A 24,621-nucleotide genomic window follows, 5' to 3' on the forward strand; every position below is an offset into this window, starting at 1 on the left:
TGGGATACAAATTTGAAACAGGAGAGAAAAATGGAGGACGTGGTGTGTGAATGAAACGTCAAAGAACGACTACAGTAACAGAAAGCGAGAAGGCAGTTATATACGAAGGAAAGGAAATGCAGGACCAAATTAATAAACATCAGTGGACAGCGAGCACCTCAGTGTGATCAGCTGTTTGTTTAGTGACAGAATGATGGAACTGTCAGTGCACGGTCAAAGGTAAACCTGCGCATGTGCACACAGACTTCCTCTGTCTGCTTGACTGCCTGAAGCGAGTGATTTCATGCACATTTGCTCAGGAATCCCCTCAAATTAAAGAACTTCCCAGCCACAGAATGTCCTGCTATTTTGCGAGATATTACAGAAATAAACATCTCACAATGACCAAATTGCAGAGGAAACTAAATTTCACCGATTTTATGAAATCGAAAGGCCGTCTAGCTTTAAATTAATTTATACTTCAAGTTTTACTGGATTAATCAAGATTTAACTTGCTTTCCTCCAGAAGCTTTGAATTTGGGTGAGTCAAACTCTGCAGATCAGGTAATGGGTTAACACAGGGCTTTTCAAAGTGTGCGGCACGCCTCCCCTAGGGGGCGCCAGAGTTCTTCGGGGGGGGGGGGGGGGGGGGGGGCGCAACGTGAGGAAAAATAAACCAGAATAAGTTACTATTGCGGACATTTAGCGAACTTCAGCTAGCCTGTGCCAGAGACAAAATGGATCGATTTTTAGTCCCTAAAGCTACAGTGAGTGAGGAGACAGAGTCTGGGCCAAGCAAAAAAAGAAGTATGACCACGATTATTTAAAGTTTGGATTTTCATGGAGGGCGGCACGGTGGTGTAGTGGTTAGCGCTGTCGCCTCACAGCAAGAAGGTCCGGGTTCGAGCCCCGTGGCCGGCGAGGGCCTTTCTGTGCGGAGTTTGCATGTTCTCCCCGTGTCCGCGTGGGTTTCCTCCGGGTGCTCCGGTTTCCCCCACAGTCCAAAGACATGCAGGTTAGGTTAACTGGTGACTCTAAATTGACCGTAGGTGTGAATGTGAGTGTGAATGGTTGTCTGTGTCTATGTGTCAGCCCTGTGATGACCTGGCGACTTGTCCAGGGTGTACCCCGCCTTTCGCCCGTAGTCAGCTGGGATAGGCTCCAGCTTGCCTGCGACCCTGTAGAAGGATAAAGCGGCTAGAGATAATGAGATGAGATGAATGAGATTTTCATGGACTGGATCTGAAGATGCTCCACTGCCACAGTGTGTTGTTTGCCAAGAGGTGCTAGCTAACGATGCTATGAGATGTTTAAAATGTGTAAAACAAGATGTTTTAAAAAAAAAAAAGGCACAGGTGTTTAAAATGTGTAAAAAAAGACGTTTTCAAAAAGCACAGATGTTTAAAATGTGTAAAAGAAAAAAAATGTGTACAACAACCTTTTTTTTTTTAAATACGAATGGAACATTAAGTATAGCAACAAAAATTGTGGTGGGGGCGCTGTTTATTTGCTCTCTGAGGGGGGGCTGACTCTCCCACACTTTGAAAACCCCTGGGTTAACACATTCGCCACAATGGGGCTTTGGATAGTTTCTTTATTGTTGAAGTTTGAGTTTTATTGAAAAATAAGTCATTAAAGTATAATTATCATAACTATACCTGATTTTTGTAAACTTTGTTAATCACTTTCCTTTCATTGAATTAGTAAATACAGGGATGAGAGTGGGTGGTCATCAAAAAAAAGCAGAAAACAAGATAAAAAGGTATGCGAGGGCGCCAAAGGCCTCCTGGGATACCCCCCAGGAAAATTTTGAAAAATAAGGCCTTACAAACCACTTTTCCTGCAATCTGAGCTGTAATAGATAAAAAATATCTGTTGTCTTTTTTATAGATTTACATGAAAATATGTTTCAAATCAATAGGAGTATTGTTTGAATTCAAAATAAAATCACATTCTACATTCAAGGGTATGGTTATAATTCATGATCAACAAAAATGACAAACTAAATTCACATTAAACTGAAGTTCTATTAATTATCAAAATGTTCATAATTAAATAAAATTTCTTAGGGTGACTGACCTTTTCTCCCCATGTCCTCGATTGAAAAGCACTTGATAATGAATAATTGCTCTTCAATAAAAATGCCTGCTTCCGATGTTTTGCGGTTACAGCGTGGCTCTCAAATGCTTTTCGGTCCTCTTGATCGGTAGTTCACACACAGTACACAGTGCTTTTCCCGCGACGTCGAGTTTCTTAACGAAATCGCCGATGCTAACAGACACGGGTTCATGCTTGCCATCTACTGAAGTTGTCGCAACTTTACGACCCAACCAATCCCACCTAAACTTGTTTTTTATACCAGCATCGATTTCATGTACCTTCGCTTCGTTGTCAATTGTATTCGGCATTTTGAGTAAAAAAGCCGATACGAAAGAGAAACGTATTTTTGAAGAGCAGCGACGATGAACATGCGCAAGTTTCGATAAAATAGAACGGATGTGGGTACTTTTGTAAGAACTGCTATGATTGGCTATCATGCTCTCGCCATCGATGTTTTGGCCAATTACATTGTAGATAACACGCATTCTACCATGAGACTTAGCGAGACTAAAGATGGCGAAAATGTAAACATGTAACATCGTCATAGGAATGAATTACGCTTGAGTATCATGAAGGAACATACCCCAACCTCCCTCAATAAATGAAAAAAAAAAATTCAACAGATTTGGCATAATATAAAAAGGTCGATTTTTACTCAGAAAAAGCGGAAATCCGCCGAAAAGCAGAAAACTCTCATCCCTGTAAATATCATAGTAATAAAAAGGTGATGGTCAGGACGAGTGAAAAATCTTACTGCATGTCTGACTGAACGAGTGGATTAAAAAAAGTTAATGTCGAGCCCTGAAAAAAAGTTTTAGGTATAGTTTTAAAAAACAGAACTAAACCACAGTTTTGTGTACTGGATTTTCACAGTTGGAAAAATGAGGCTCGCTTTACAGAATGCTGGTATGATCAAGTAAAAGCCATCACTTCCGTATACATATGTTAATAAAAATAACACGAGCTTTGGAGTACATGATCTACATCTAAGGTTCTACAAAACACAATAAATAGAAACGCATGACTGGAAAGTCAGGTAGTTCTTATAAAACCTTTTTAAATTGAGCTTCCTTTCAGTTAAGTTCAGTTCAGAAGTGCATTTGCTTTAACACATCAGAAATACTGCGATGTCTCATTGTTGCTGGAGTACCCAATGTCTGGGATCTGGTCTGCAAACGGCTGCATTGTCCACTGGTTCGACCCAACCTGTCCTGTAGATGAAGAATGTTCTGAATGTGTAGCACCTGTAATACCAAGAGTCAAACAAATCCATTATTATGATGTTCATATTCATACAGAGACATGGCACGGGATGGGTGTTAATTTATGGGCGTTTTATGTTCGAGCTGAACACTTGTGGATTTGGTAAAGGGCTTAAATTTTCCACAAGGTGCATAGATAATTTCTTTTGTGCAGGCAAAGAAAGATAACAGTTAGGGAAAAACTCTCACTATAGCAGGTAATGTGTACAGTGGTGCTTGAAAGGTTATGAACCCTTCAGAATTTTCTAAATTTCTGCATAAATATGACCTAAAACATCATATCTGGTGTGACCCCCTTGTGCAGCAATGACTGCAACTAGACGTTTCCGGTAATTGTTGATCAGTCCTGCACACCGGCTTGGAGGAATTTTAGCCCGTTCCTCCGTACAGAACAGCTTGAACTCTGGGATGTTGGTGGGTTTCCTCACATGAACTGCTCGCTTCAGGTCCTTCTACAACATTTCCATTGGATTAAGGTCAGGAGTTTGACTTGGCCATTCCAAAACATTAACTTTATTCTTCTTTAACCATTCTTTGGTAGAACGACTTGTGTGCTTAGGGTCGTTGTCTTGCTGCATGACCCACCTTCTCTTGAGATTCAGTTCATGGACAGATGTCCTGACATTTTCCTTTAGAATTTACTGGTACAATTCAGAATTCATCGTTCCATCAATGATGGCAAGCCGTCCTGGCTTAGATGCAGCAAAACAGGCCCAAACCATGACACTACCACCACCATGTTTCACAGATGGGATAAGGTTCTTATGCTGGAATGCAGTGTTTTCCTTTCTCCAAACATAACGCTGCTCATTTAAACCAAAAAGTTCTATCTTGGTCTCATCTGTCCACAAAACATTTTTCCAATAGTCTTCTGGCTTGTCCACATGATCTTTAGCAAACTGCATATGAGCAGCAATGTTCTTTTTGGAGAGCAGTGGCTTTCTCCTTGCAACCCTGCCATGCACATCATTGCTGTTCAGTGTTCTCCTGATGGTGGACTCATGAACATTAGCCAATGTGAGAGAGGCCTTCGGTTGCTTAGAAGTTACCCTGGGGTCCTTTGTGACCTCACCGACTATTACATGCCTTGCTCTTGGAGTGATCTTTGTTGGTCGACCACTCCTGGGGAGGGTAACAATGGTCTTGATTTTCCTCCATTTGTACACAATCTGTCTGACTGTGGATTGGTGGAGTCCAAACTCTTTAGAGATGGTTTTGTAACCTTTTCCAGCCTGATGAGCATCAACAACGCTTTTTCTGAGGTCCTCAGAAATCTCCTTGTTCGTGCCATGATACACTTCCACAAACAAGTGTTGTGAAGATGAGACTTTGATAGATCCCTGTTCTTTAAATAAAACAGGGTGCCCACTCACACCTGATTGTCATCCCATTGATTGAAAACACCTGACACTAATTTAATCCCCAAATTAACAGCTAATCCTAGAGGTTCATATACTTTTGCCACTCACAGACATGTAATATTGGATCATTTTCCTCAATAAATAAATGACCAAGTATAATATTTTTGTCTCATTTGTTTAACTGGGTTCTCTTTATCTACTTTTAGGACTTGTGTGAAAATAATAATATTTATTTATGAAGCACCAAAACTATGATACATATTCTAAAGCGCTGGAAAAATCTGATGTTTTAGGTCATATTTATGCAGAATTACAGAAAATTCTAAAGGGCTCACAAACTTTCAACCACCACTGTAGGCATTCACACGATGGCAACGTCATCTCGCTCCGTATACAAGTGCATTATTAATACTGGGTGTTTCAAAAAATTTGATATTATTTGAGATGTAAATATCCCAGAAACTACATAGTCTAGGCAAATGAAACTAAACAGGCTTAATGTTGAGAAACATTAAAAATTTGAATGAGAAATTCAAAAGCTATGTGGATTCCATGAACGATTTCACAAATTTTCGACTTGTTCGACTGTGTTCGAGCGTCCTCTAACGCACAAAATGCCTTTTCTTTTCCAGTGAAGGGCATTTCTATACCTAGAAAGATTTAAAAAAAAACAACAACAACAACAACAACATCACAACATTTTGACTCGCTTCCACACATGCTGTTAAAATTTGAGGTCAACTGAACGAGAATCGGCAAAGTTATTAGACTGTGAAATATCAATTTTTTGAAGAACTTCCTGCACTAGCTGGATTATTCTACTCTTGCTGAAGATACCTGCCCGTTTGCAAAATATGGACGAGTCATGGAATACGGACTCGGGGGGGGAATAAAATAATAATAATAATAATAATAATAATAATATATTTTATATATAGTACAAAGCACAGATCTTTTATTCACGGATGTGTGACATTTTCCGTGAAATATAAATAGTTAAAATTAAATAGTAAATTAAATAGTAAATTAATAAAGTAAATTTACTATTAATAAAAAAGTAAAAAAAAAAATTTCAAACATACAAATGCAGGTAAAATATTTTTGTCAACTTCGGCAGTCCAAACATTTGTTTTAGACTTCTTAATTTCTTTTTTATTGAGTTTACAATTCTGGCATCTCAGATGGAACCATTTCTTACATTTTGTACAATTAAACATGAATTAGAGCCCTGCACTCCCGCGGGACCCGACGCAAAGCAGTGCGGCGCGGGACAAATTTTGAAAGCTCATTGCGGGCGCGGGCGGGAGGGGGAGTGCACAATGCGGGAGTGGGCGGGAGAGGTGATAAGCTGCAGTCCCGCTAACTAAAAACGTGTTTAAAATTTATAAATTATTAATTTATGTCTATCATATATAATTTGTGCTGGATATTTTATTTGGCATTAATAAAAACATTTTAAGATGCCTACATTTGCAGATGTGGTTGTCGCAGCGGGGGCGTGGCCAAGCAGCAGTCTGTGAATGGAGGGCGGGGTCAGGGAAGGTAAGTGGCTAGGTCATTACACCTGATGTCCATTTGTGTGTGTTTGTTTGTTGCATGGATGGAGTATAAAGGGAGGGGGAGAGGAGAGAAGAGGGATTCGCTCCCCGACCACGTGTGTGTGTGTGTGTGTGTGTGTGTGTGTGTGAGTGAGTGAACGAGTGAAAGAAAGAAAGCAAGCTGAAAAGCTCAATAAAGTGAGTGGGTGTGAAGACGAACTCTCGCCTGCCGTGCTTCTGTGCTCCACCCACATCGGGGATTACTACAGTGGTGCTGAAACCCACTGTAGTAATCCCCGATGTGGGTGGAGCACAGAAGCACGGCAGGCAAGAGTTCGTCTTCACACCCACTCACTTTATTGAGCTTTTCAGCTTTCTTTCTTTCACTCGTTCACTCACTCACTCACACACACACACACGCGTGTTGTGGTCAGGGAGCGAATCCCTCTTCTCTCCTCTCCCCCTCCCTTTATACTCCATCATTCTGACCAATCCTTCACCTAGCGCACGTAGCGAGGGTGCGCGTTGCCAGCCTCAGCTGCGCATGCCGCCTGGCAACGCGCACCCTCGCTACGTGCACCCTCGCTACGTGCGCTAGGTGAAGGATCGGTCAGTGGAGAGCTCAGCTAAGCTCAGCATGTTTATTTCCCCAAGCCAATGACAAGAACCTTCGTGAGAAATAACGCGAACGTCTGCATCATGCGGGATTTGCTGGCGGGAGCGGGACAAAATATGGCAGGCGCGGGCGGGAGCGGGACTGAAAAATCATAATTCTTTGCGGGAGCAGGCGGGAGCGGGACTGCACAATGCGGGAGCGGGCCTGAAAATTCTGTCCCACGCAGACCTCTAACATGAATCCATATTCTGAGATCCTACATGTGCAGTAAAGATTTATGATGTTCCACATCTCTTATCGAAAGACTCGTCTGCCAATTAGTTAGTATTGGCTCGGCTTTATCTGGCGCTTCTACCCCCATCATGTAGCTACCATCGGCAGATAACGTCACCGTGGAGACAATCTTTGTGACGTCCGTGTCATTGTCCTGTAGATTCGTAGCAACGTCTGTAAAATTAACCATCCATGATGCATCATCCTTATGAAATCCGTAACCAATCCATAATATACTGAAACGTCCATGACCAATTTGTAAATTACTCGCATCCGTGATGAATCTGTAACCAGTCCGTATTTTGTATCCTTTTTTTTTTTAAATCTACATTTCCGTGATTCTGTAGTTCGTGACTCGTCTGTTTTGTTAACCACGAAGATACCTGGGAAAAAAAATAATCTATTTTGTGCCAGGTAAGTTTAAAAATAAAATAGGAAGTACAGTATTCTATTACAATGTTCAAAAATTGAGAATTGTATAATTCTTAAAAAAAAAAAAAAAAAGTTACAATTGTACCAGCATACCCCTACATTTATCTATTGCCGTAATTAAATTTTTTAAATATTTAATTAATTAGCTCATCCGGCTGACAGGCGACGAGTTTATGCCATCATTTGTTGTCCGTCCGGTGTAGTCCACATTTCACAAAAAAAAAAAGTTCTGCCTGGGGTGCATATAACTTCAACCCAAATTTGCATAATTGCAATTAATAATGAAGATATGGAATAATTAAGCCCCAACGAGCAGTTTCCACACAAATCGCTTCTTCTCCCTCAATTCTTCACCGATTTTGATTCTTTCTGCCATGAAGGAAGGGGGACCTAGGGTGTATAGAACTTCTACTCAGATGTGCTTAATTACAATTATTAATGAAGTTATGGACTAATTAAGCCCTAATGAGCGGTTCAACAAAAATCGCTTCTTCTTGGTCAATTCCTCACCGTTTTGGATTCTCTCTCTTTTTTTTTTTTTTAACAGCTTTATTGGGTTTTAAAACATGTTTACAATGTGACAATAAAACAAAAAAAAGAAAAAAAGAAAAGATACACCCAAAAGGGAAGGCGTGAACGGGACAAAAGACCCATGCAAGGCGCCGCCCTGAAAATTAAAAATTGTAAAAAGGAAAAAAGAAAAATTACAACTAGTGTAAAAATATAAGCAAATTAAGTGCCGTGACACGGGCACGAGTTAATTAGTGACCATGTGCAGGGCCAGTCTATATCAAAAATAGTTATCAGGCTGTCAAATAATAGTTTGCGAACAGATTGCTGAAAAACACTTGGACTTACAAAACTTGAAGGCATTACAGAGCAAGTGAAGTTCCATAATTTAACAATACGATTAAAATAAGAGGCCTGAAATGTACTAGTTCTACAGATTGGTGTTGTAAGGTTGAACAAGTTACTTTGCCGTGTGCGGCCATGAGAAATAAAGCTAGTGTAACATTTAGCATCAAGGTCAATGTAATTATACAAACATTTGTAAAAAAAAAAAAAAAAATACTAGATCTTTCAGTTCTCTATCGTATGCTAAAGGGAGTAAGTCCAAGGTGATCAACCTCTCCTTGTAAGTCATCTCGCCAACCCGGGTTTGTAGTATCCGTTGGGTAGCGCGCCGTTGCAAACGCTCGACTTGGGCCTTTAAAGTGACTTGAGCGGGCGACCATACTTGTGTAGCGTAACACAACTGAGACTTCACTAGTGACAGGTATAGCGTGCGCCGAACGGACACATCAGTTAGTAAGGGACATGTCCGTTTTAGAAGCCCAAGGAGCTTGTTGCAGGGATGTGATTTGGGGCTGGTGAAATTATCTGAAAATTTTAGCTGGGGGTCTGGGTGCCACAGGCCCCCAGCTGGTCCAGGGCAGCGGCCTGGTGGGGGGACAAGGGGGGGAAGCCCCCCGAAGCTCCTGGGTTCTGGGGTTTTCTGACTTAAAAATTGTACTAAAATGGCAAGCAAACACACAAGAAAAAGCTTGTCATGATTAACAAATTCAAGCCAATTTAATGGTCAACATGCAACTCTGACACACTCTTGCTCACACACTCTCGCTCACCCCCCCCAAAGAACCAGCGCGAGCAGGGCCCACTAGCCCCGCGCCTTGTGACGTAATTCGCCCCGAGGCAAGCCGCGGTGCTCCGCTTAGGTTTCGTTTCTATCCCATCCCAGGCTCCAGCCCGACTTTGGACGCTCGTAGCTCGGGCAGGGGAGGTCCCAGTATCCCCAAACTTGACAGCCAGAGACCTCTGCCCTCTCCCCAAAGAACGAAATTGCTGAACAAATGTCTCACAGTCTTATGTCCAACGTCTGTAGCAACCTCTTTGTCCAACCATTCCCAGCGGAACTTGTTTTTCACTATTCTGTCGATTTCTTTAACTCGATTTGCATCTTTACGCTCGATCACGGAGGCTGCCATCTTTCAACTCTTTGTTTGAAGCGAGCTTACGTACAGCTATCTAACAAGCGCGTTCATTGGTTGTTACAGAGCGATGGGCCAATCACGTACCTCGTTTCATCTCATTGACGTAATTACGTCATTTACGCAATTACGTCATTGAGATGAAACGAGGTACGTGATTGGCCCATCGCTCTGTAACAACCAATGAACGCGCTTGTTAGATAGCTGTACGTAAGCTCGCTTCAAACAAAGAGTTGAAAGATGGCAGCCTCCATGATCGAGGCGTAAAGATGCAAATCCGAGGCTGCCATCTTTCAAACAAAGTCGGAACGAATAGGATACGAACGTGGATTTGAGGGAAAAATCGGAAAAAAATTTTTCTTCAAGTTTTGAGGTGAAAAAAGCGGAATTCTGCGAATTCGCAGAAAAATCACATCCCTGTTGTTGGCTTTTGCAATGATCGTATGAATGTGGATTTTCCAGGAGAGCGTACTCGTAATGGTTACTCCAAGATCTTTCATTGGACACACGCTCGAGTTCGACATTGTCCAAGGAATACTCGTAAAGCAAAGGAGATTTTTTCCACGTATTTTTTCTGGCAAATAGGTCGGTATTCCTAGGGTGTATATAGCTTCTATAATGGTGCATATAGCTTGCAACATTTATTGCGCAAGGTGGCCCACTTTAGATCGTTCCTTCTGGACTAGACGGGGCCAGAGTGAGCTACGCCATCATTGACTGTCTCGTTGCATTATTCCTTTACATTCGCTCAAGCCAGACTTCACACTCGACCAAATTTAACACTCGGTCTGGATAAAATAAAAAGCTCAAAAGTGAAAACTAAGAACAGCATCATATCAATTAATATTGTTTTGAGTTCAGTACTTTCAACACCACTGAGAAACATGTTGTCGGAGGCTGTAAACAGACATTAAATGATGATGCTCACCTTGTTCATTAGCAGGATCGAAGCTGCACATCTGCTGCGTCGCACTAGAAGAGCTTTCCTCATAGCCAGGGTCATGCTGCTCTTCTTTAATAGCCATTCTTTTGGCATCCTCTGTAAAGACGACCATAAGAAATATAAAATAATTTGATTCGTCACTCACACAGTCTGGACCTAAATAATCCAGTTAGGGAGGATGAGATTTTTTAAGAATGACTACTTCAAAACTTAATTCCCACGTTATTCCAAGTTACCTTTGGCCATGATTAAGTCGAACGTGTACTGCATCTCTTGAATCTCCTGATTCTGCACCATACCCTTCAGCTGGTCCCGGAGTTCCTTCAGCTTAATATAGAAATGAACTTTGTCCTGAGCTCGAGGGAACTGAGCACAGCGTGGACTGGATGAAGGCATGAGGTAACAAACCTGTGAACATCATCTCATATCAATAAGCACCTTGAGACATTTAAAGATCCCATCAGTGTAAAGAACTAATCTCGGAAGTTCATACTGTATCAGTGTCTGGAACTTTGTAGGGCTGCAGTCCAAATTCCAGGTTCTTGGCTTTGACTCCGAAAATCTCTTTACAGAATGTTTCATAAATACCTGAAATAAAATAACGAAGCTTTTCAGATGTACTGTAAGAAGGCAGAAATGTTGAAGGAAAACACTGACAGTACACCTGACATTACATTTCCCATTGAAGACTGCGATTCGTGGCCTATATTTCTGCAGCTTTTCCAGAAGTTGTTTGCCTCCTTCTCGAATCTCTTTGCTGGGGGGTGGGAAAAAAAAAAAAGGATTTATTTATTAAATTGACATTAATCCATGCATGCCCTCTTTCACCACCCAAAATGTAGATTTTTTTTTTTGTAAGGAACCTAACACAACAGGTTGTGCGGTTATTAAAATCATATATACCATGCACTGAGAGGCTCTGGATGAAATTATGGATTCTCTCAGGTGACTGGCATGGTGTTATTTTGTGTGGGGCGTAGCCCTGAAGAAAATGATGAAGGATTCTCATGTCACTGATGACGCATGAGTATCCAGCGACACCATTAATGACGATTTCTTTTATGGGCCAGGAGGTTGATATGTGATTGCCAACTGCGATTACAGAATGGATGAAAAATATGGACATCAACAGTGTGTCGCAGAATGACCTGCACCTGAGTGGATTATAGTGAGAAAGGTGTGTGCACTCCCAATCCTACTCTCTCGTCCAATACGAATCATCTGCTATCTGGTGCAAAAGTTGCCAGAGAAAAGCAGCTCACAAGGATGCAGATGGTACTTCAGAGTAGAGCCCTGCACTCCCGCGGGACCCGACGTAAAGCAGCGCGGCGCGGGACAAATTTTGAAAGCTCACTGCGGGCGCGGGCGGGAGGGGGAGTGCACAATGCGGGCGCGGGCGGGAGAGGTGATAAGCTGCAGTCCCGCTAACTAAAAACGTGTTTAAAATAAAATTTATAAGTTATTAATTTATGTCTATCGTATATAATTTGTGCTGGATATTTTACTTGGCATTAATAAAAACATTTTAAGACGCCTAAATTTGCGGATGTGGTCTAATCTCGCGTACGTTTCCGATTCCTTTCCGCTCTTCCGTGTTTGAGATCTCCGATCATGGCAGAAGAGCAGAGCTCCTCTAGTGAAGCTCACAGTGCTTCAGAAGTAAGTGCTGCTTTAAAAAGAGCTACATTTACCGTTAAAAAGTCAAGAGTATTAGTCCTAAGTATTAAAAAGTATTAACTAGTATTAAAAAGGACTGTGTATCGCACAGATTGTTCAATTTAAAGCTAGAAATAGACAGTGTATAATCTGAGGAGCTGGTTGTGGTTGCGCAGCACTTCATATGAGAGGAGAATGAAATCGCGGTTGGAATCATAACGCCACAGACTCGGAAGTGGGAGTGCGAGTGCGCAAAGCGAGAGCTGTCAATCATGAGCGCATGCAGCGCTCAACTTGGAATGTGTCAGCAGAATATCAGAGTCTAAACAATAAACTTACAATAAATGAAGGATCGGTCAGTGGAGAGCTCAGCTAAGCTCAGCATGTTTAATTCCCCAAGCCAATGACAAGAACTTTCGTGAGAAATAACGCGAACGTCTGCATCATGCGGAATTTGCGGGCGGGAGCGGGACAAAATATAGCAGGCGCGGGTGGGACTGAAAATCATAATTCTTTGCGGGAGCGGGACTCCACAATGCGGGAGCGGGACTGAAAATTCTGTCCCGCGCAGACCTCTACTTCAGAGTGACCTCCTCCTAGGTGGATTGCCTTCTAAGGCTTGAGAGCCATGCCAGTCACCTGCCCACAGGGGGTTTGCATATTGGCTGTAGGCTCACAGGGAGCTCATCCGCACCTTTGACAGGTTTTGTTTTTCGTCCTGCTGGGGGACATGCCACCCACCTCACCAGCAAGGAGCTGGTGGGGGAGCTGGTTTAGATGCCGACCACCCATCCATGTGGTAGGTTGTACTGGGTTACAGTGTTACCAGTAGCAGAGTCAACGACTCTGACCTGAAGAAAATAGTACTGCGCCAGTCACTGAAGAGAATCCATAATTACCGGGGCCTCTCAGTGCATGGTATTTTGGATTTATATCCCTTCATCAAAAGATTCCAAACTTAAAGTGCTAACTTTTAACTTTCGTCTATGAGATTGAATCTCGGCATACGTTCGCTGGAGGCAGCCATGTTTGTTGTTTACGTCGGAGTGACCTTCAACCTGCGCATGTGCAATGTACCATGCTGTGACTCGAGTCAGCCATATAGCTTGAAATTGCGACGCCAGTTCATGGTATATCCAGGATATACCATGACTGACTCACACCATATCCATTTTTGACATCACGAGATATATTGCTTCATCAGTGGTGGAACTATTTTATGTCACCTGAGCCATTCTTGGCCAATCCCTGCATAGGAATTTTTTGATGAGGGATATAAAGGCAAATAAATCACTGGGGGGAGTGGAGGAGTAGAAGAAGCCTTTGATACATGCACACTCAAGCACAGTGAAATTCGTCCTCTGCATTTAACCCATCTGAAGCAGTGACACACGCATGCGCACACAAGTGAGCAACGAGCACACACACACACGCCCAAAAGCAGTGGGCAGCCATGCTACAGTGCCCAGGGAGCAGTTGGGGGTTAGGTGCCTTGCTCAAGGGCACTTCAACCCAAGGCTGCCCCATGTTCACCTAACCGCATGTCTTTGGACTGTGGGGGAAACCGGAGCACTCAGAGGAAACCCACACAGACACGGGGAAAAACATGCAAACTCCACACAGAAAGGCCCTAGTCGCTTGTGTTACTGAGAATTCACAAAGTCTTGAAGGTGGTTACAAAGTGCTGACACTGGAGACTCCTTCCATGAATGTTTAATTAACATTTCCTTACAGAAAACAATCAGATGTTGTTCTTGTTCTTTTAAATCTGTTTATTAATAGAGATTATATAGCGTCCACCATACAAGTCCTGTGATTAAGCGTTACTCAGTAAACGATAATATGTGAGAAGTGCACTAATATTCAATATTGTCAAGAAGAATTTCTCCAAAATGATGGAAGAGACTGATAAACTACTTCAGAAAGCATTTACTTCAAATTATTGTTGCTAAAAAGGTAGATCTACAGTACGTTACTGAATTATAGGGTGTACTTATTTTTTCCCTACCTGGTTTCTAAACGTTGGTTTACTTTTTGGAAAAAAAAAAATTATATATACTGAAATCTGTTGTATTTGTTTGTTTATGGAAGCTGAGAAAGATCACAGAATTGTTATTTAGGCCCTGATAAAATAAAAACATTGAATTGAAGAGTGTACTTTCTTTCCCCCCCATGACTGTAAATCTGCGATTTGCCTTAAAGCTGGAATTGCCAGAGCAGCTGTTATAGTAAATTAATCAACACCTAAAGACCAATCAGAGCTGAGAATTCATCAGCTTCGACTTGATCAAAAAAAAAAAAAAAACCCTCCTTACTTTGAGAGGTCTTTGCTCCCAGGTGTCGTCCTCTCCACCATGTTAGTAAATCCGATGCCGTATTTTTCTGGAAGACTCTGATCATGCATGTAATTCAGTTGCTCATCTGTGAGCCCTGATAAGAACAGGCACTTCCCTAGGAGACAGCAAGCACACTAATTAGAAATGTTAATTAGCAAACAAAGTACACCAATATTCACAAGAACAAGAAGCGCAGAAAGAAAAAAACATACAGAAATGGTTTCCTGGATTTGGGTAATGTCGTCCCTTATATGCTGACAACAATCCAGGGTTGATACCAATCTGCAAAATGAGTACACGTGGCAAAATATAATAATCCACAGCATAACAGAATAAGCATTACCAAAAATACATTTATCTGTGATGCATTACACACTCACTATCAGTATGTCCAGATTGTAGGTGATGATGTCGGGCAGTTTTTTGGCCATGACCTCTTCCACAGACATGCCATTAAATCTGTCCAGAGTTCGTTTGGCTTTTTTCACAGTGACTTCATCAGTTTGGTCATTTTGTTCCTGCTTGGGAGGTCGTCCACGCTTCTTCCCTCTATCAGGTGTTGATGGAAGTGCTACAGAGGATATGTGCAAAAATAATTTTAATACTCCAAGTAGCATGATGAAGGTTCATTGTCTCACATTTTCCCATGGCAATGCTGGTTCTGAAGCTAACCTTAGATCCTTAAACCAAATGATTGGCTGCTAAATCAGTATTAGCTCTGACACCAGCATCCACTGGTGGACACCCATGAAGTACCTATGATTCTATGGTGCTTATACAGTATTTAAAATTGAATAAATTGCCATAACAGAGTAGTAAATGAGACGCAGTGCCCTACAGGCTCCCCTCCACGCAGGAAAATGAGATGCAGTGCCCTACAGGCTCCCCTCCACGCAGGAAAACAAGATGCAGTGCCCTACAGGCTCCCCTCCATGCAGGAAAACGAGATGCAGTGCCCTACAGGCTCCCCTCCGCGCAGGAAAACGAGATGCAGTGCCCTACAGGCTCCCCTCCGCGCAGGAAAACGAGATGCAGTGCCCTACAGGCTCCCCTCCGTGCAGGAAAACGAGATGCAGTGCCCTACAGGCTCCCCTCTGCGCAGGAAAACGAGATGCAGTGCCCTACAGGCTCCCCTCTGCGCAGGAAAACGAGATGCAGTGCCCAATAGTTTATTTACATGCAGAAAAACAAGATGCAGTACCCTACAGGCTCTTGTATGTGCAGGAAAACAAGGTGTAAAGCCTTACAGACTCCCCTACAAACAGGAAAACAAGTTGCGGTACCCTACAGGCTCCCCTACGTGCAGGACAAGATGAAGTGCCCAACAGGCTTTTCTACGCGTGCAAAAATGAGATGCAGTGCCCTATAGGCTCCCCTGCATTAGAAAAACAAGCTGCAGTACCATACACTCTCCCCTACATGTAAGGCAACAAAATGCAGTGCCCAACAGTCTGAGCTACATGCAGGAAAATAAGATGCAGTGCCCTACAGGCTTCCCTGTATTTATTAATTAAATAAACACAAAGAAAATCCCCACAACAACAACAACAACAACAACAAGATGCAGTGCCATGCAGTCTCCCCTACAAATGGGAAAATTAGATAAAGTACCCTATAACCTGCCCTACATGCAAGAAAACAACATGCAGTGCCCTATATGCTCCTCTACAAGGAGGAAAGCAGTGTCCAGCAGGCTGCCCGGCATTAAAAAAAAAAAAAAAAAAACCCACAAGATTAAATGCTTTACAGGCTCCCCTACATGCAGGAAAAATTAGATGCAGTGCCCAATAGGCTCCTTGCATTCAAGAAAACAAGATTCAGTACTTTACAGGATCTCCTACATACAGAAAAAAAAAAAAAATCAGATGTAGTGCCCTACAGGCTTCTCTACATACAGGAAAATGAGATCCCATGCTCTATAGCCTCCCTACATAGAGGAAAATTAGATACAATGCCCAATAAGCTTTTCTACATGCAGGAAAAGACTTAGTATCCTTGATGTGCTCCTATGTGTGAGAAAATGAGCTTTCAACTGTGTTTCTAGAGTAGAAAAAAACCAAACAATTTAATGTCCTCTGGATGCCTCGGTTTTTTCCTCTACTGCATGCAAGACGGGCTCTTATTTTTTCCACCCCTGCCTCTCAGACAGCCCGTGTCCAGCCCTGCCAGCACTTGCATATAGTCAATGTGTATGAGAGGGCCGTGAGATACCCCATACCTGGAGGCTGGACAGGCAGCTGATGAAACTGGCTGATCTGAGCTGGATCTTTATGGACTGATAATTCATTCATGACGGTATACTCTCGGACATCCTGCTGGTCATGAAACACGTTAACCATTTGGCTGTACTGAGGAACTGGCTCCGGCTGAAACTGCTGATGTGTTGAATGATACCTGGAATGAGCAAAAAATAAGAGATAAATGCATTATTTAGAATTAAAAGAATAAAAGAATTATTAATCAAGCCAATCAATCATATCGGAGTCATTATAGCTGGAACAAAACCCCTGAAAACTGTACTCATAGTTGAGAGTGTGAAGTGTTCAAGATCTTGCTGATGTATAGTGACATACGAGAAATCTCCATCTCGTCCTCCATTTTAAAAGTTTTAACGGTATTTATTTCAGCAGTTATTCAAGAATGCATTATTAAAAACTGATACAAATGCATATTTATTTTTTTCATGGTGCGGTTTCCATCAAATCCTGTGCTCTGATTGGCTGGCGAGCGGGTCTGTATCCTACGATACAGACCCCAGTTACGGACCTCTGGCGACTCGCTCGTTCACAACAAACATAGTAGAATTTGTCAACACTTATCTTTTTTTTTTTAAATAAGATTTATTTATAAGCTTATCAAAAATCTTATAAATTTTTGCCAGCATTTCTCAGGAGAATAGCATTAATTTTACAGCATGGATAGCGATAATGACAGTGTTCACAGCAAAAGCGAGTTTTACTACCCTGAGGAAGACGAAATAAAAGAAAACATTTCAGGAGAAAGCTAAAAACCTGTAACTTGCTAACGTCGAGTAAAAACATGGCTGAATCCTGAATGACTCAATTTTGTATAAATGGGGGACTACATAGGCGGCAAAATGTAGTTTTTTTCCTGCCATGGAAGTGCACTTGTATACCGAGGAGGAAGCAATTTGCATTACAGCCGTGAATGAGGATTCAAAATGGCACCTCGGCTCGGTTTTCCCTTTCGGGCGCTCTCGTTTTCTGTTAGAATTTGGTAAAGAAAAAAAATATATATTATTTACCAGCTTAAGGTCGGTCCGTATGGTGAAATACCGTGGCCTCGGTCAGTACTTTCAAGACCTCGGTCACGGTATTTCACGATACGGACCTCCCAGCTGGTAAATAACATATGTAATTATCAAAACGTTTACATTTTGGATTTATACCTCATCCATCCATCACTGTAAAACAGAGCCTGTCCCAAAAGATACATGTGGCTAGAAACCAGAAATCTTAACACATTCTGATGCTCTAAACAGCAAGTCTGAGGTACAGAATAATCCTCCAACAGTCACCAAGATGAACAGGAAACCGTCTAACTGTTGCTACCCTTGTCCTGGGGGACAAGCGAAATTGAAACTGTCAGATGTTTGTAGTTCAAAGAAAGCTACATCGAAAAAGCTTGACTACCAGACTACCTGGATAATCTAAGTCAGAAAGAAGCAAAGGATGGATATACGTGGAAAATGGAGTTTATTAAACGGTTATGATGCGTACAAAATTCCTCAAAACAACTGCAGTGATGTAGGTTTGTAACCAAGCGTTACCTACATACAGTGGTGCTTGAAAGTTTGTGAATCCTTTAGAATTTTCTATATTTCTGCATAAATATGACCTAAAACATCATCAGATTTTCACACAAGTCCTAAAAATAGATAAAGAGAATCCAGTTAAACAAATGAGACAAAAATATTCGACTTGGTCATTTATTTATTGAGGAAAATAATCCAATATTACATACCCGTAAGTGGCAAAAGTATGAGAACCTTTGCTTTCAGTATCTGGTGTGACCCCCTTGTGCAGCAATAACTGCAACTAAACGTTTCCGGTAACTGTTGATCAGTCCTGCACACCGGCTTGGAGGAATTTTAGCCCATTCCTCCGTACAAAACAGCTTCAACTCTGGATGTTGGTGGGTTTCCTCACATGAACTGCTCACTTCAGGTCCTTCCACAACATTTCGATTGGATTAAGGTCAGGACTTTGACTTGGCCATTCCAAAACATTAACTTTATTCTTCTTTAACCATTCTTTGGTAGAACGACTTGTGTGCTTTGGGTCGTTGTCTTGCTGCATGACCCACCTTCTCTTGAGATTCAGTTCATGGACAGATGTCCTGACATTTTCCTTTAGAATTCGCTGGTATAATTCAGAATTCATTGTTCCATCAATGATGGCAAGCCGTCCTGGCCCAGATGCAGAAAAACAGGCCCAAACCATGATATCACCACCACCATGTTTCACAGATGGGATAAGGTTCTTATGCTGGAATGCAGTGTTTTCCTTTCTCCAAACATAACACTACTCATTTCAACCAAAAAGTTCTATTTTGGTCTCATCCATCCACAAAACATTTTCCCAATAGTCTTCTGGCTTGTCCACATGATCTTTAGCAAACTGCAGACAAGCAGCAATGTTCTTTTTGGAGACCGGTGGCTTTCTCCTTGCAACCCTGCCATGCACACCATTGTTGTTCAGTGTTCTCCTGATGGTGGACTCATGAAAATTAGCCGATGTGAGAGAGGTCTTCAGTTGCTTATTAGTTATCCTGGGGTCCTTTGTGACCTCGCCGATTATTACACGCCTTGCTCTTGGAGTGATCTTTGTTGGTCAACCACTCCTGGGGAGGGTAACAATGGTCTTGAATTTCCTCCATTTGTACACAATCTGTCTGACTGTGGATTGGTGGAGTCCAAACTCTTTAGATATGGTTTTGTAACCTTTTCCAGCCTGATGAGCATCAACAACGCTTTTTCTGAGGTCCTCAGAAATCTCCTTTGTTCGTGCCATGATACACTTCCACAAACAAGTGTTGTGAAGATCAGACTTTGATAGATCCCTGTTCTTTAAATAAAACAGGGTGCCCACTCACACCTGATTGTCATCCCATTGATTGAAAACACCTGACTCTAATTTCACCTTCAAATTAACTGCTAATCCTAGAGGTTCACATACTTTTGCCACTCACATATGTAATATTGGATCATTTTCCTCAATAAATAAATGACCAAGTATAATATTTTTGTCTCATTTGTTTAACTGGGTTCGCTTTATCTACTTTTAGGACTTGTGTGAAAAGCTGATGTTTTAGGTCATATTTTGCAGAAATATAGAAAATTCTAAAGGGTTCACAAACTTTCAAGCACCACTGTAGATGCTGAAATGTACCTTCTCAGTGCATTTTCTCTTTTAATTTAAAAAACCTAACCTTATTGTTTACTGGAAAAGAAGAGCAGGGAGGATTGAGAATGGAGCAGCTATGATTTGTTTACACCCGATACTAAAACTTGTCACGTCCTAGCAATCATTGCAAAGACGCGTACAAAGAGCCCAAAAATGCCTCCTTACCTAAGCATAAATGATATAGGATTTATCTTGTAGTGTCCTAATCCCCAGACCTTTAACCCAGCCATATATAAAAAGTTGTACTCCTCCATGCTCTTCCAGATTTATCTGTTTGTCCATGTAGAATGATGTCTGCAGCACCAGGTAATTTGAGATCAGGGAACTCAACAGATGGATAATTTTTCAAATCAGAGAAATTCTTCTTTACTAACGTGTAAGGCTCTCTCTCATTGCAAAGAGTAACTTTCTGAAGGTATCTTGACTGTCCATTGACCTCTAAACTGTGAAAATAGTCAGAGATGGTTTCACTAGTTCTGCGCATAACGACAGCCAAATCGGTTTGCCTGACCACCACTTCATTCACCGGAAGTAAACTCGCAAGCAAAAGTCACGTGACTGAATACAACCTATATTCTATTCCAGGTTAAACACCTTGCAAAGAATGACCGAAAAACCTTGAACTTTGGATTGTCAATGAAAAAAATGGCAAGATCGTGGCTGCACACTGCGACTGTATGGCAGGCCTTGAAGAGAGCTGTTCTCATACAGCTTAGGTGTTGTGGGCTCGAAGCTAGAATGAAACAAAGGGATTCGCTGACATTTGCAGATAAAAACGCGGACTGGTTCTTCCTAAGGCTGTTAAAAAAAAAAATTTCTACTACTACCAGATCAGAGATACACTCATCTCATCTCATTATCTCTCGCCGCTTTATCCTTCTACAGGGTCGCAGGCAAGCTGGAGCCTATCCCAGCTGACTACGGGCGAAAGGCGGGGTACACCCTGGACAAGTCGCCAGGTCATCACAGGGCTGACACATAGACACAGACAACCATTCACACTCACATTCACACCTACGCTCAATTTAGAGTCACCAGTTAACCTAACCTGCATGTCTTTGGACTGTGGGGGAAACCGGAGCACCCGGAGGAAACCCACGCGGACACGGGGAGAACATGCAAACTCCGCACAGAAAGGCCCTCGCCGGCCACGGGGCTCGAACCCAGGACCTTCTTGCTGTGAGGCGACAGCGCTAACCACTACACCACCGTGCCGCCCCAGAGATACACTATATTGCCAAAAGTATTCGCTCACCTGCCTTGACTCACATATGAGCTTAAGTGACATCCCATTCCTAATCCATAGGGTTCAATATGACGTCGATCCACCCTTTGCAGCTAGAACAGCTTCAACTCTTCTGGGAAGGCTGTCCACAAGGTTTAGGAGCGTGTTTATGGGAATTTTTGACCATTCTTTCAGAAGCGCATTTGTGAGGTCACACACTGATGTTGGACGAGAAGGCCTGGCTCTCAGTCTCCGCTCTAATTCATCCCAAAGGTGTTCTATCGGGTTGAGGTCAGGACTCTGTGCAGGCCAGTCAAGTTCATCCACACCAGACTCTGTCATCCATGTCTTTATGGACCTTGCTTTGTGCACTGGTGCACAGTCATGTTGGAAGAGGAAGGGGCCAGCTCCAAACTGTAAAAACAGTCTGCATGCCTAGGTGCTTGATTTTATAAACCTGTGGCCATGGAACTGATTGGAACACCTCATCTCATCTCATTATCTCTAGCCGCTTTATCCTTCTACAGGGTCGCAGGCAAGCTGGAGCCTATCCCAGCTAACTACGGGCGAAAGGCGGGGTACACCCTGGACAAGTCGCCAGGTCATCACAGGGCTGACACATAGACACAGACAACCATTCACACACTCATTCACACCTACGGTCAATTTAGAGTCACCAGTTAACCTAACCTGCATGTCTTTGGACTGTGGGGGAAACCGGAGCACCCGGAGGAAACCCACGCGGACACGGGGAGAACATGCAAACTCCGCACAGAAAGGCCCTCGCCGGCCCCAGGGCTCGAACCCAGGACCTTCTTGCTGTGAGGCGACAGCGCTAACCACTACACCACCGTGCCGCCGATTGGAACACCTGATTCTGATAATTTGGATGGGTGAGCAAATACTTTTGGCAATATAGTGCATTTCCTTTCTAAAGAAATGCCCAAGTCAAGTTCCTAAGCCACAATCAGAAGTTCAAAAAAAGTTCCAGGTAAACAGTAAGACCTTTTAACTTCCCCCCCCCACAACTGGAGCAACCAAAAACAGTGCAAAAATGAACTGTATTTAAGACCCTTTAAGCCTTGCTTAAGCCAGTATTTCACTGGGCTGCGACAGCTTGCGACAAATTGCAAACGTCATTCACGAGAGAGTTTCAAAAAAGTGTCTTGAAACATTCATGGAGCTTCTCGATTTCCTCGCAAAGTGTCACTCCGTCGCTGAAATTTTGAACATGTTCAAAAAATTCATGTGACAAAATTTCTCTCAAAATCGCCACAAATGCGTCGCTGGTGTCGCAAAGCTGTCACGAACCCTTCTCAAGTCAGTTTCTGTGAGACAGGAAGTGCGAGTTCAGCCAGTATGTCACTGGGCTGCGACAGCCTGCGACTAGTTGGAGACACAACAATTGCGATAAAACATGCGAATATCAATTCAGTGTGATTCCAAGTGAAAATTGTTGCGAATTCGCATATTTTATCGCAATTGTTGTATCTCCAACTAGTCGCAGTGAGATACTGGCTTTACAGGAAAGATGGTATCTGGTTGTCCCCCAGGAGAAATCATCACGTGATGCGTGACGTCACGCACAAGGGCTCGATACGCACTCGGAAAGGGAGAGGTATTAAGTTGGCTGCAATCAGTGTTGCCAGATGTACGATAATTGTCGTATTTGTACGATAATTTTGCCCTCTGTACGATGTACGATCAATAATGGGAAAAAAATCTGAAATGTACGATAATTTCAAAGTTTTCAGTTGGTTGTCCAAACACGCATCCCTCTCTCTCTCTCTGACCCCCAAGAATCATTTCGCAGGCTTTCCACTCAGGCGCCATCAAAAGACATACACAGAACGCACACACGTAGCCATAGAAATGTATGCATCATTACCACAGACAACTTTTGAGCCTAGCAGCTAAGCGAGAAGAGAGAAACTGTCGACAAAGAGACGTAAAAAGAAAAGTGCCTAAATGAGTTCAGAAAACGAAGGGGAGGAAGAAAGTGGAGGAGCAAAGAGAAAGGCAGCATCCGAAGAGCAATGGAAAAGTAAGCACAGGCCATAGACTTACCGGACAGAGTGGGAGAAAGATCCTAAATTTTCCGGATGGCTAAAACCTGTGCCGGGAAATGATGCCAAGGCATATTGTCGTTGTTGCAACATTCAAATGGTAGCAGAGAGCACAGTTTTGAGAAATCACGAAAAGTCGAAGAAGCATTCAGAAAAAAGAAAAATCTTGCACCGTCTCAGAAATCAATAGCACACTGCCTACAAAAACCGCCTGAAAAACAAAAATTAGACAAGGCTGTGAAGAGCGCAGAGATCAGGCTTGCAGGCTTCACGGCAGAGCACAATGTGGCTGTGAGAAATTCGAATCTTTCTAGTCTTACGGTAATTGTGCATTTACTTTCTCTTTGTGCCATAGTTTTCCCTCTACTACGGGAATATTGCGAATTACAGTTTAAAAATGTAAGTAATATCTTTGGAAATTAAAATACAGCTAAAATAACTATATTGTATGCGTTTTGTTTGTGTATGATAATTCATCACAAAAAACGATAATTTTGAGGTTTTGGTACGATGCTTGCATATTTCCTATCTGGCAACACTGGCTGCAATCTACAACCTCACCACTAGATGCCACTAAATCCCACATAGTACACCTTTAAGACATGTTTGATTAACACGGATACGGAGTTTCATTATTGTGATATCTGGAGTGAATCCAGCATTTTATTCTCATGTTGTTTTTACTCACCAGTGCTGATATGAATCCATGCGCTGCCTGTGAGACTCAAACTGCTTTTCCTCCATCTTAACTGCTGGATTTACTTTAATAGATTTAGGTACATGTTACTGGCAAGTTTCCAGCTTTTCTATAGCATTTTAAAATAGATATGAATAACAATATATCAGCTTTTATTCCTGGGAAATGCTTTATTCACGAAATACAAATGTCTCTAGAAGACTGAAGCATATTTTTGCTCAAAAACAAAGCGTCCAAACCATCTAGAGCCATTTCCACTCCTAATGATCCATTATTTATTTGGCACCGGAAGTAAGAACAAAGCTAACACAAAAGCTACATGCTTCACGTTCATTGCAACCAGACTCACGACAAAACATACAAGAAATCAAGACACACTCACCTGTCTAATTAATCTCTTTATGCTGAAAATAAACATTTTTTTTTTTAAAATGGACAGACAGACAGTGCTTCAGCTTCACGTCATCTATCAGACCAACAAAAATACAAAGCTGGCGTGAATTTTTCAAAATAAAAGTCCTTGACCTGAGCAACGCAAACTAGAACATTTTTCATTTTACTAAGCATGTATTTTGCATACATTCAGGATGTTTTGTAAGCTACATGCATTCTAAATAAGAAATAATAATGTCAAGTCTATTTGTATAGCACTTAACAATAAACATTGTCGTAAAGCAGCTTTACAGAATTTGAATGACTTAAAACATGAGCTAATTTTATCCC

At 42.1% G+C, this 24,621-nt stretch overlaps 1 protein-coding gene across 1 annotated transcript; it reads right to left on the reverse strand.

The window, feature by feature from the left end:
- Positions 1-1,113: 1,113 nt before the first annotated feature.
- Positions 1,114-24,365, reverse strand: tdg.2 (thymine DNA glycosylase, tandem duplicate 2). The gene is made up of 11 exons (XM_060927034.1): positions 24,281-24,365; positions 23,890-23,962; positions 16,703-16,878; positions 14,865-15,055; positions 14,697-14,766; positions 14,464-14,599; positions 11,167-11,249; positions 10,986-11,080; positions 10,729-10,900; positions 10,478-10,588; positions 1,114-3,323 (listed from the first exon to the last, which is right to left on the reverse strand). Exons 2-11 carry the CDS (start codon positions 23,943-23,945, stop codon positions 3,193-3,195), a joined length of 1,221 nt encoding a protein of 406 aa, XP_060783017.1. The 5' UTR covers positions 23,946-23,962; positions 24,281-24,365; the 3' UTR covers positions 1,114-3,192.
- Positions 24,366-24,621: the final 256 nt, after the last annotated feature.

The sequence above is a fragment of the Neoarius graeffei genome, chromosome 8 (assembly GCF_027579695.1).
Source record: "Neoarius graeffei isolate fNeoGra1 chromosome 8, fNeoGra1.pri, whole genome shotgun sequence".
Classification (NCBI taxonomy): Eukaryota; Metazoa; Chordata; class Actinopteri; order Siluriformes; family Ariidae; genus Neoarius; species Neoarius graeffei.

What these genes read in the sequence shown, in the direction of transcription:
- tdg.2 (XM_060927034.1), bottom strand. Translation starts at nt 23,945, where the DNA reads ATGGAGGAAAAGCAGTTTGAGTCTCACAGGCAGCGCATGGATTCATAT. An exon ending in ACAATCTGGACATACTGATA is followed by an intron (nt 14,767 to 14,864) that starts GTGAGTGTGTAA and finishes CTCATTTTGCAG; the next exon opens with ATTGGTATCAACCCTGGATT. An exon ending in AAGTTCCAGACACTGATACA is followed by an intron (nt 10,901 to 10,985) that starts GTATGAACTTCC and finishes TGATGTTCACAG; the next exon opens with GTTTGTTACCTCATGCCTTC.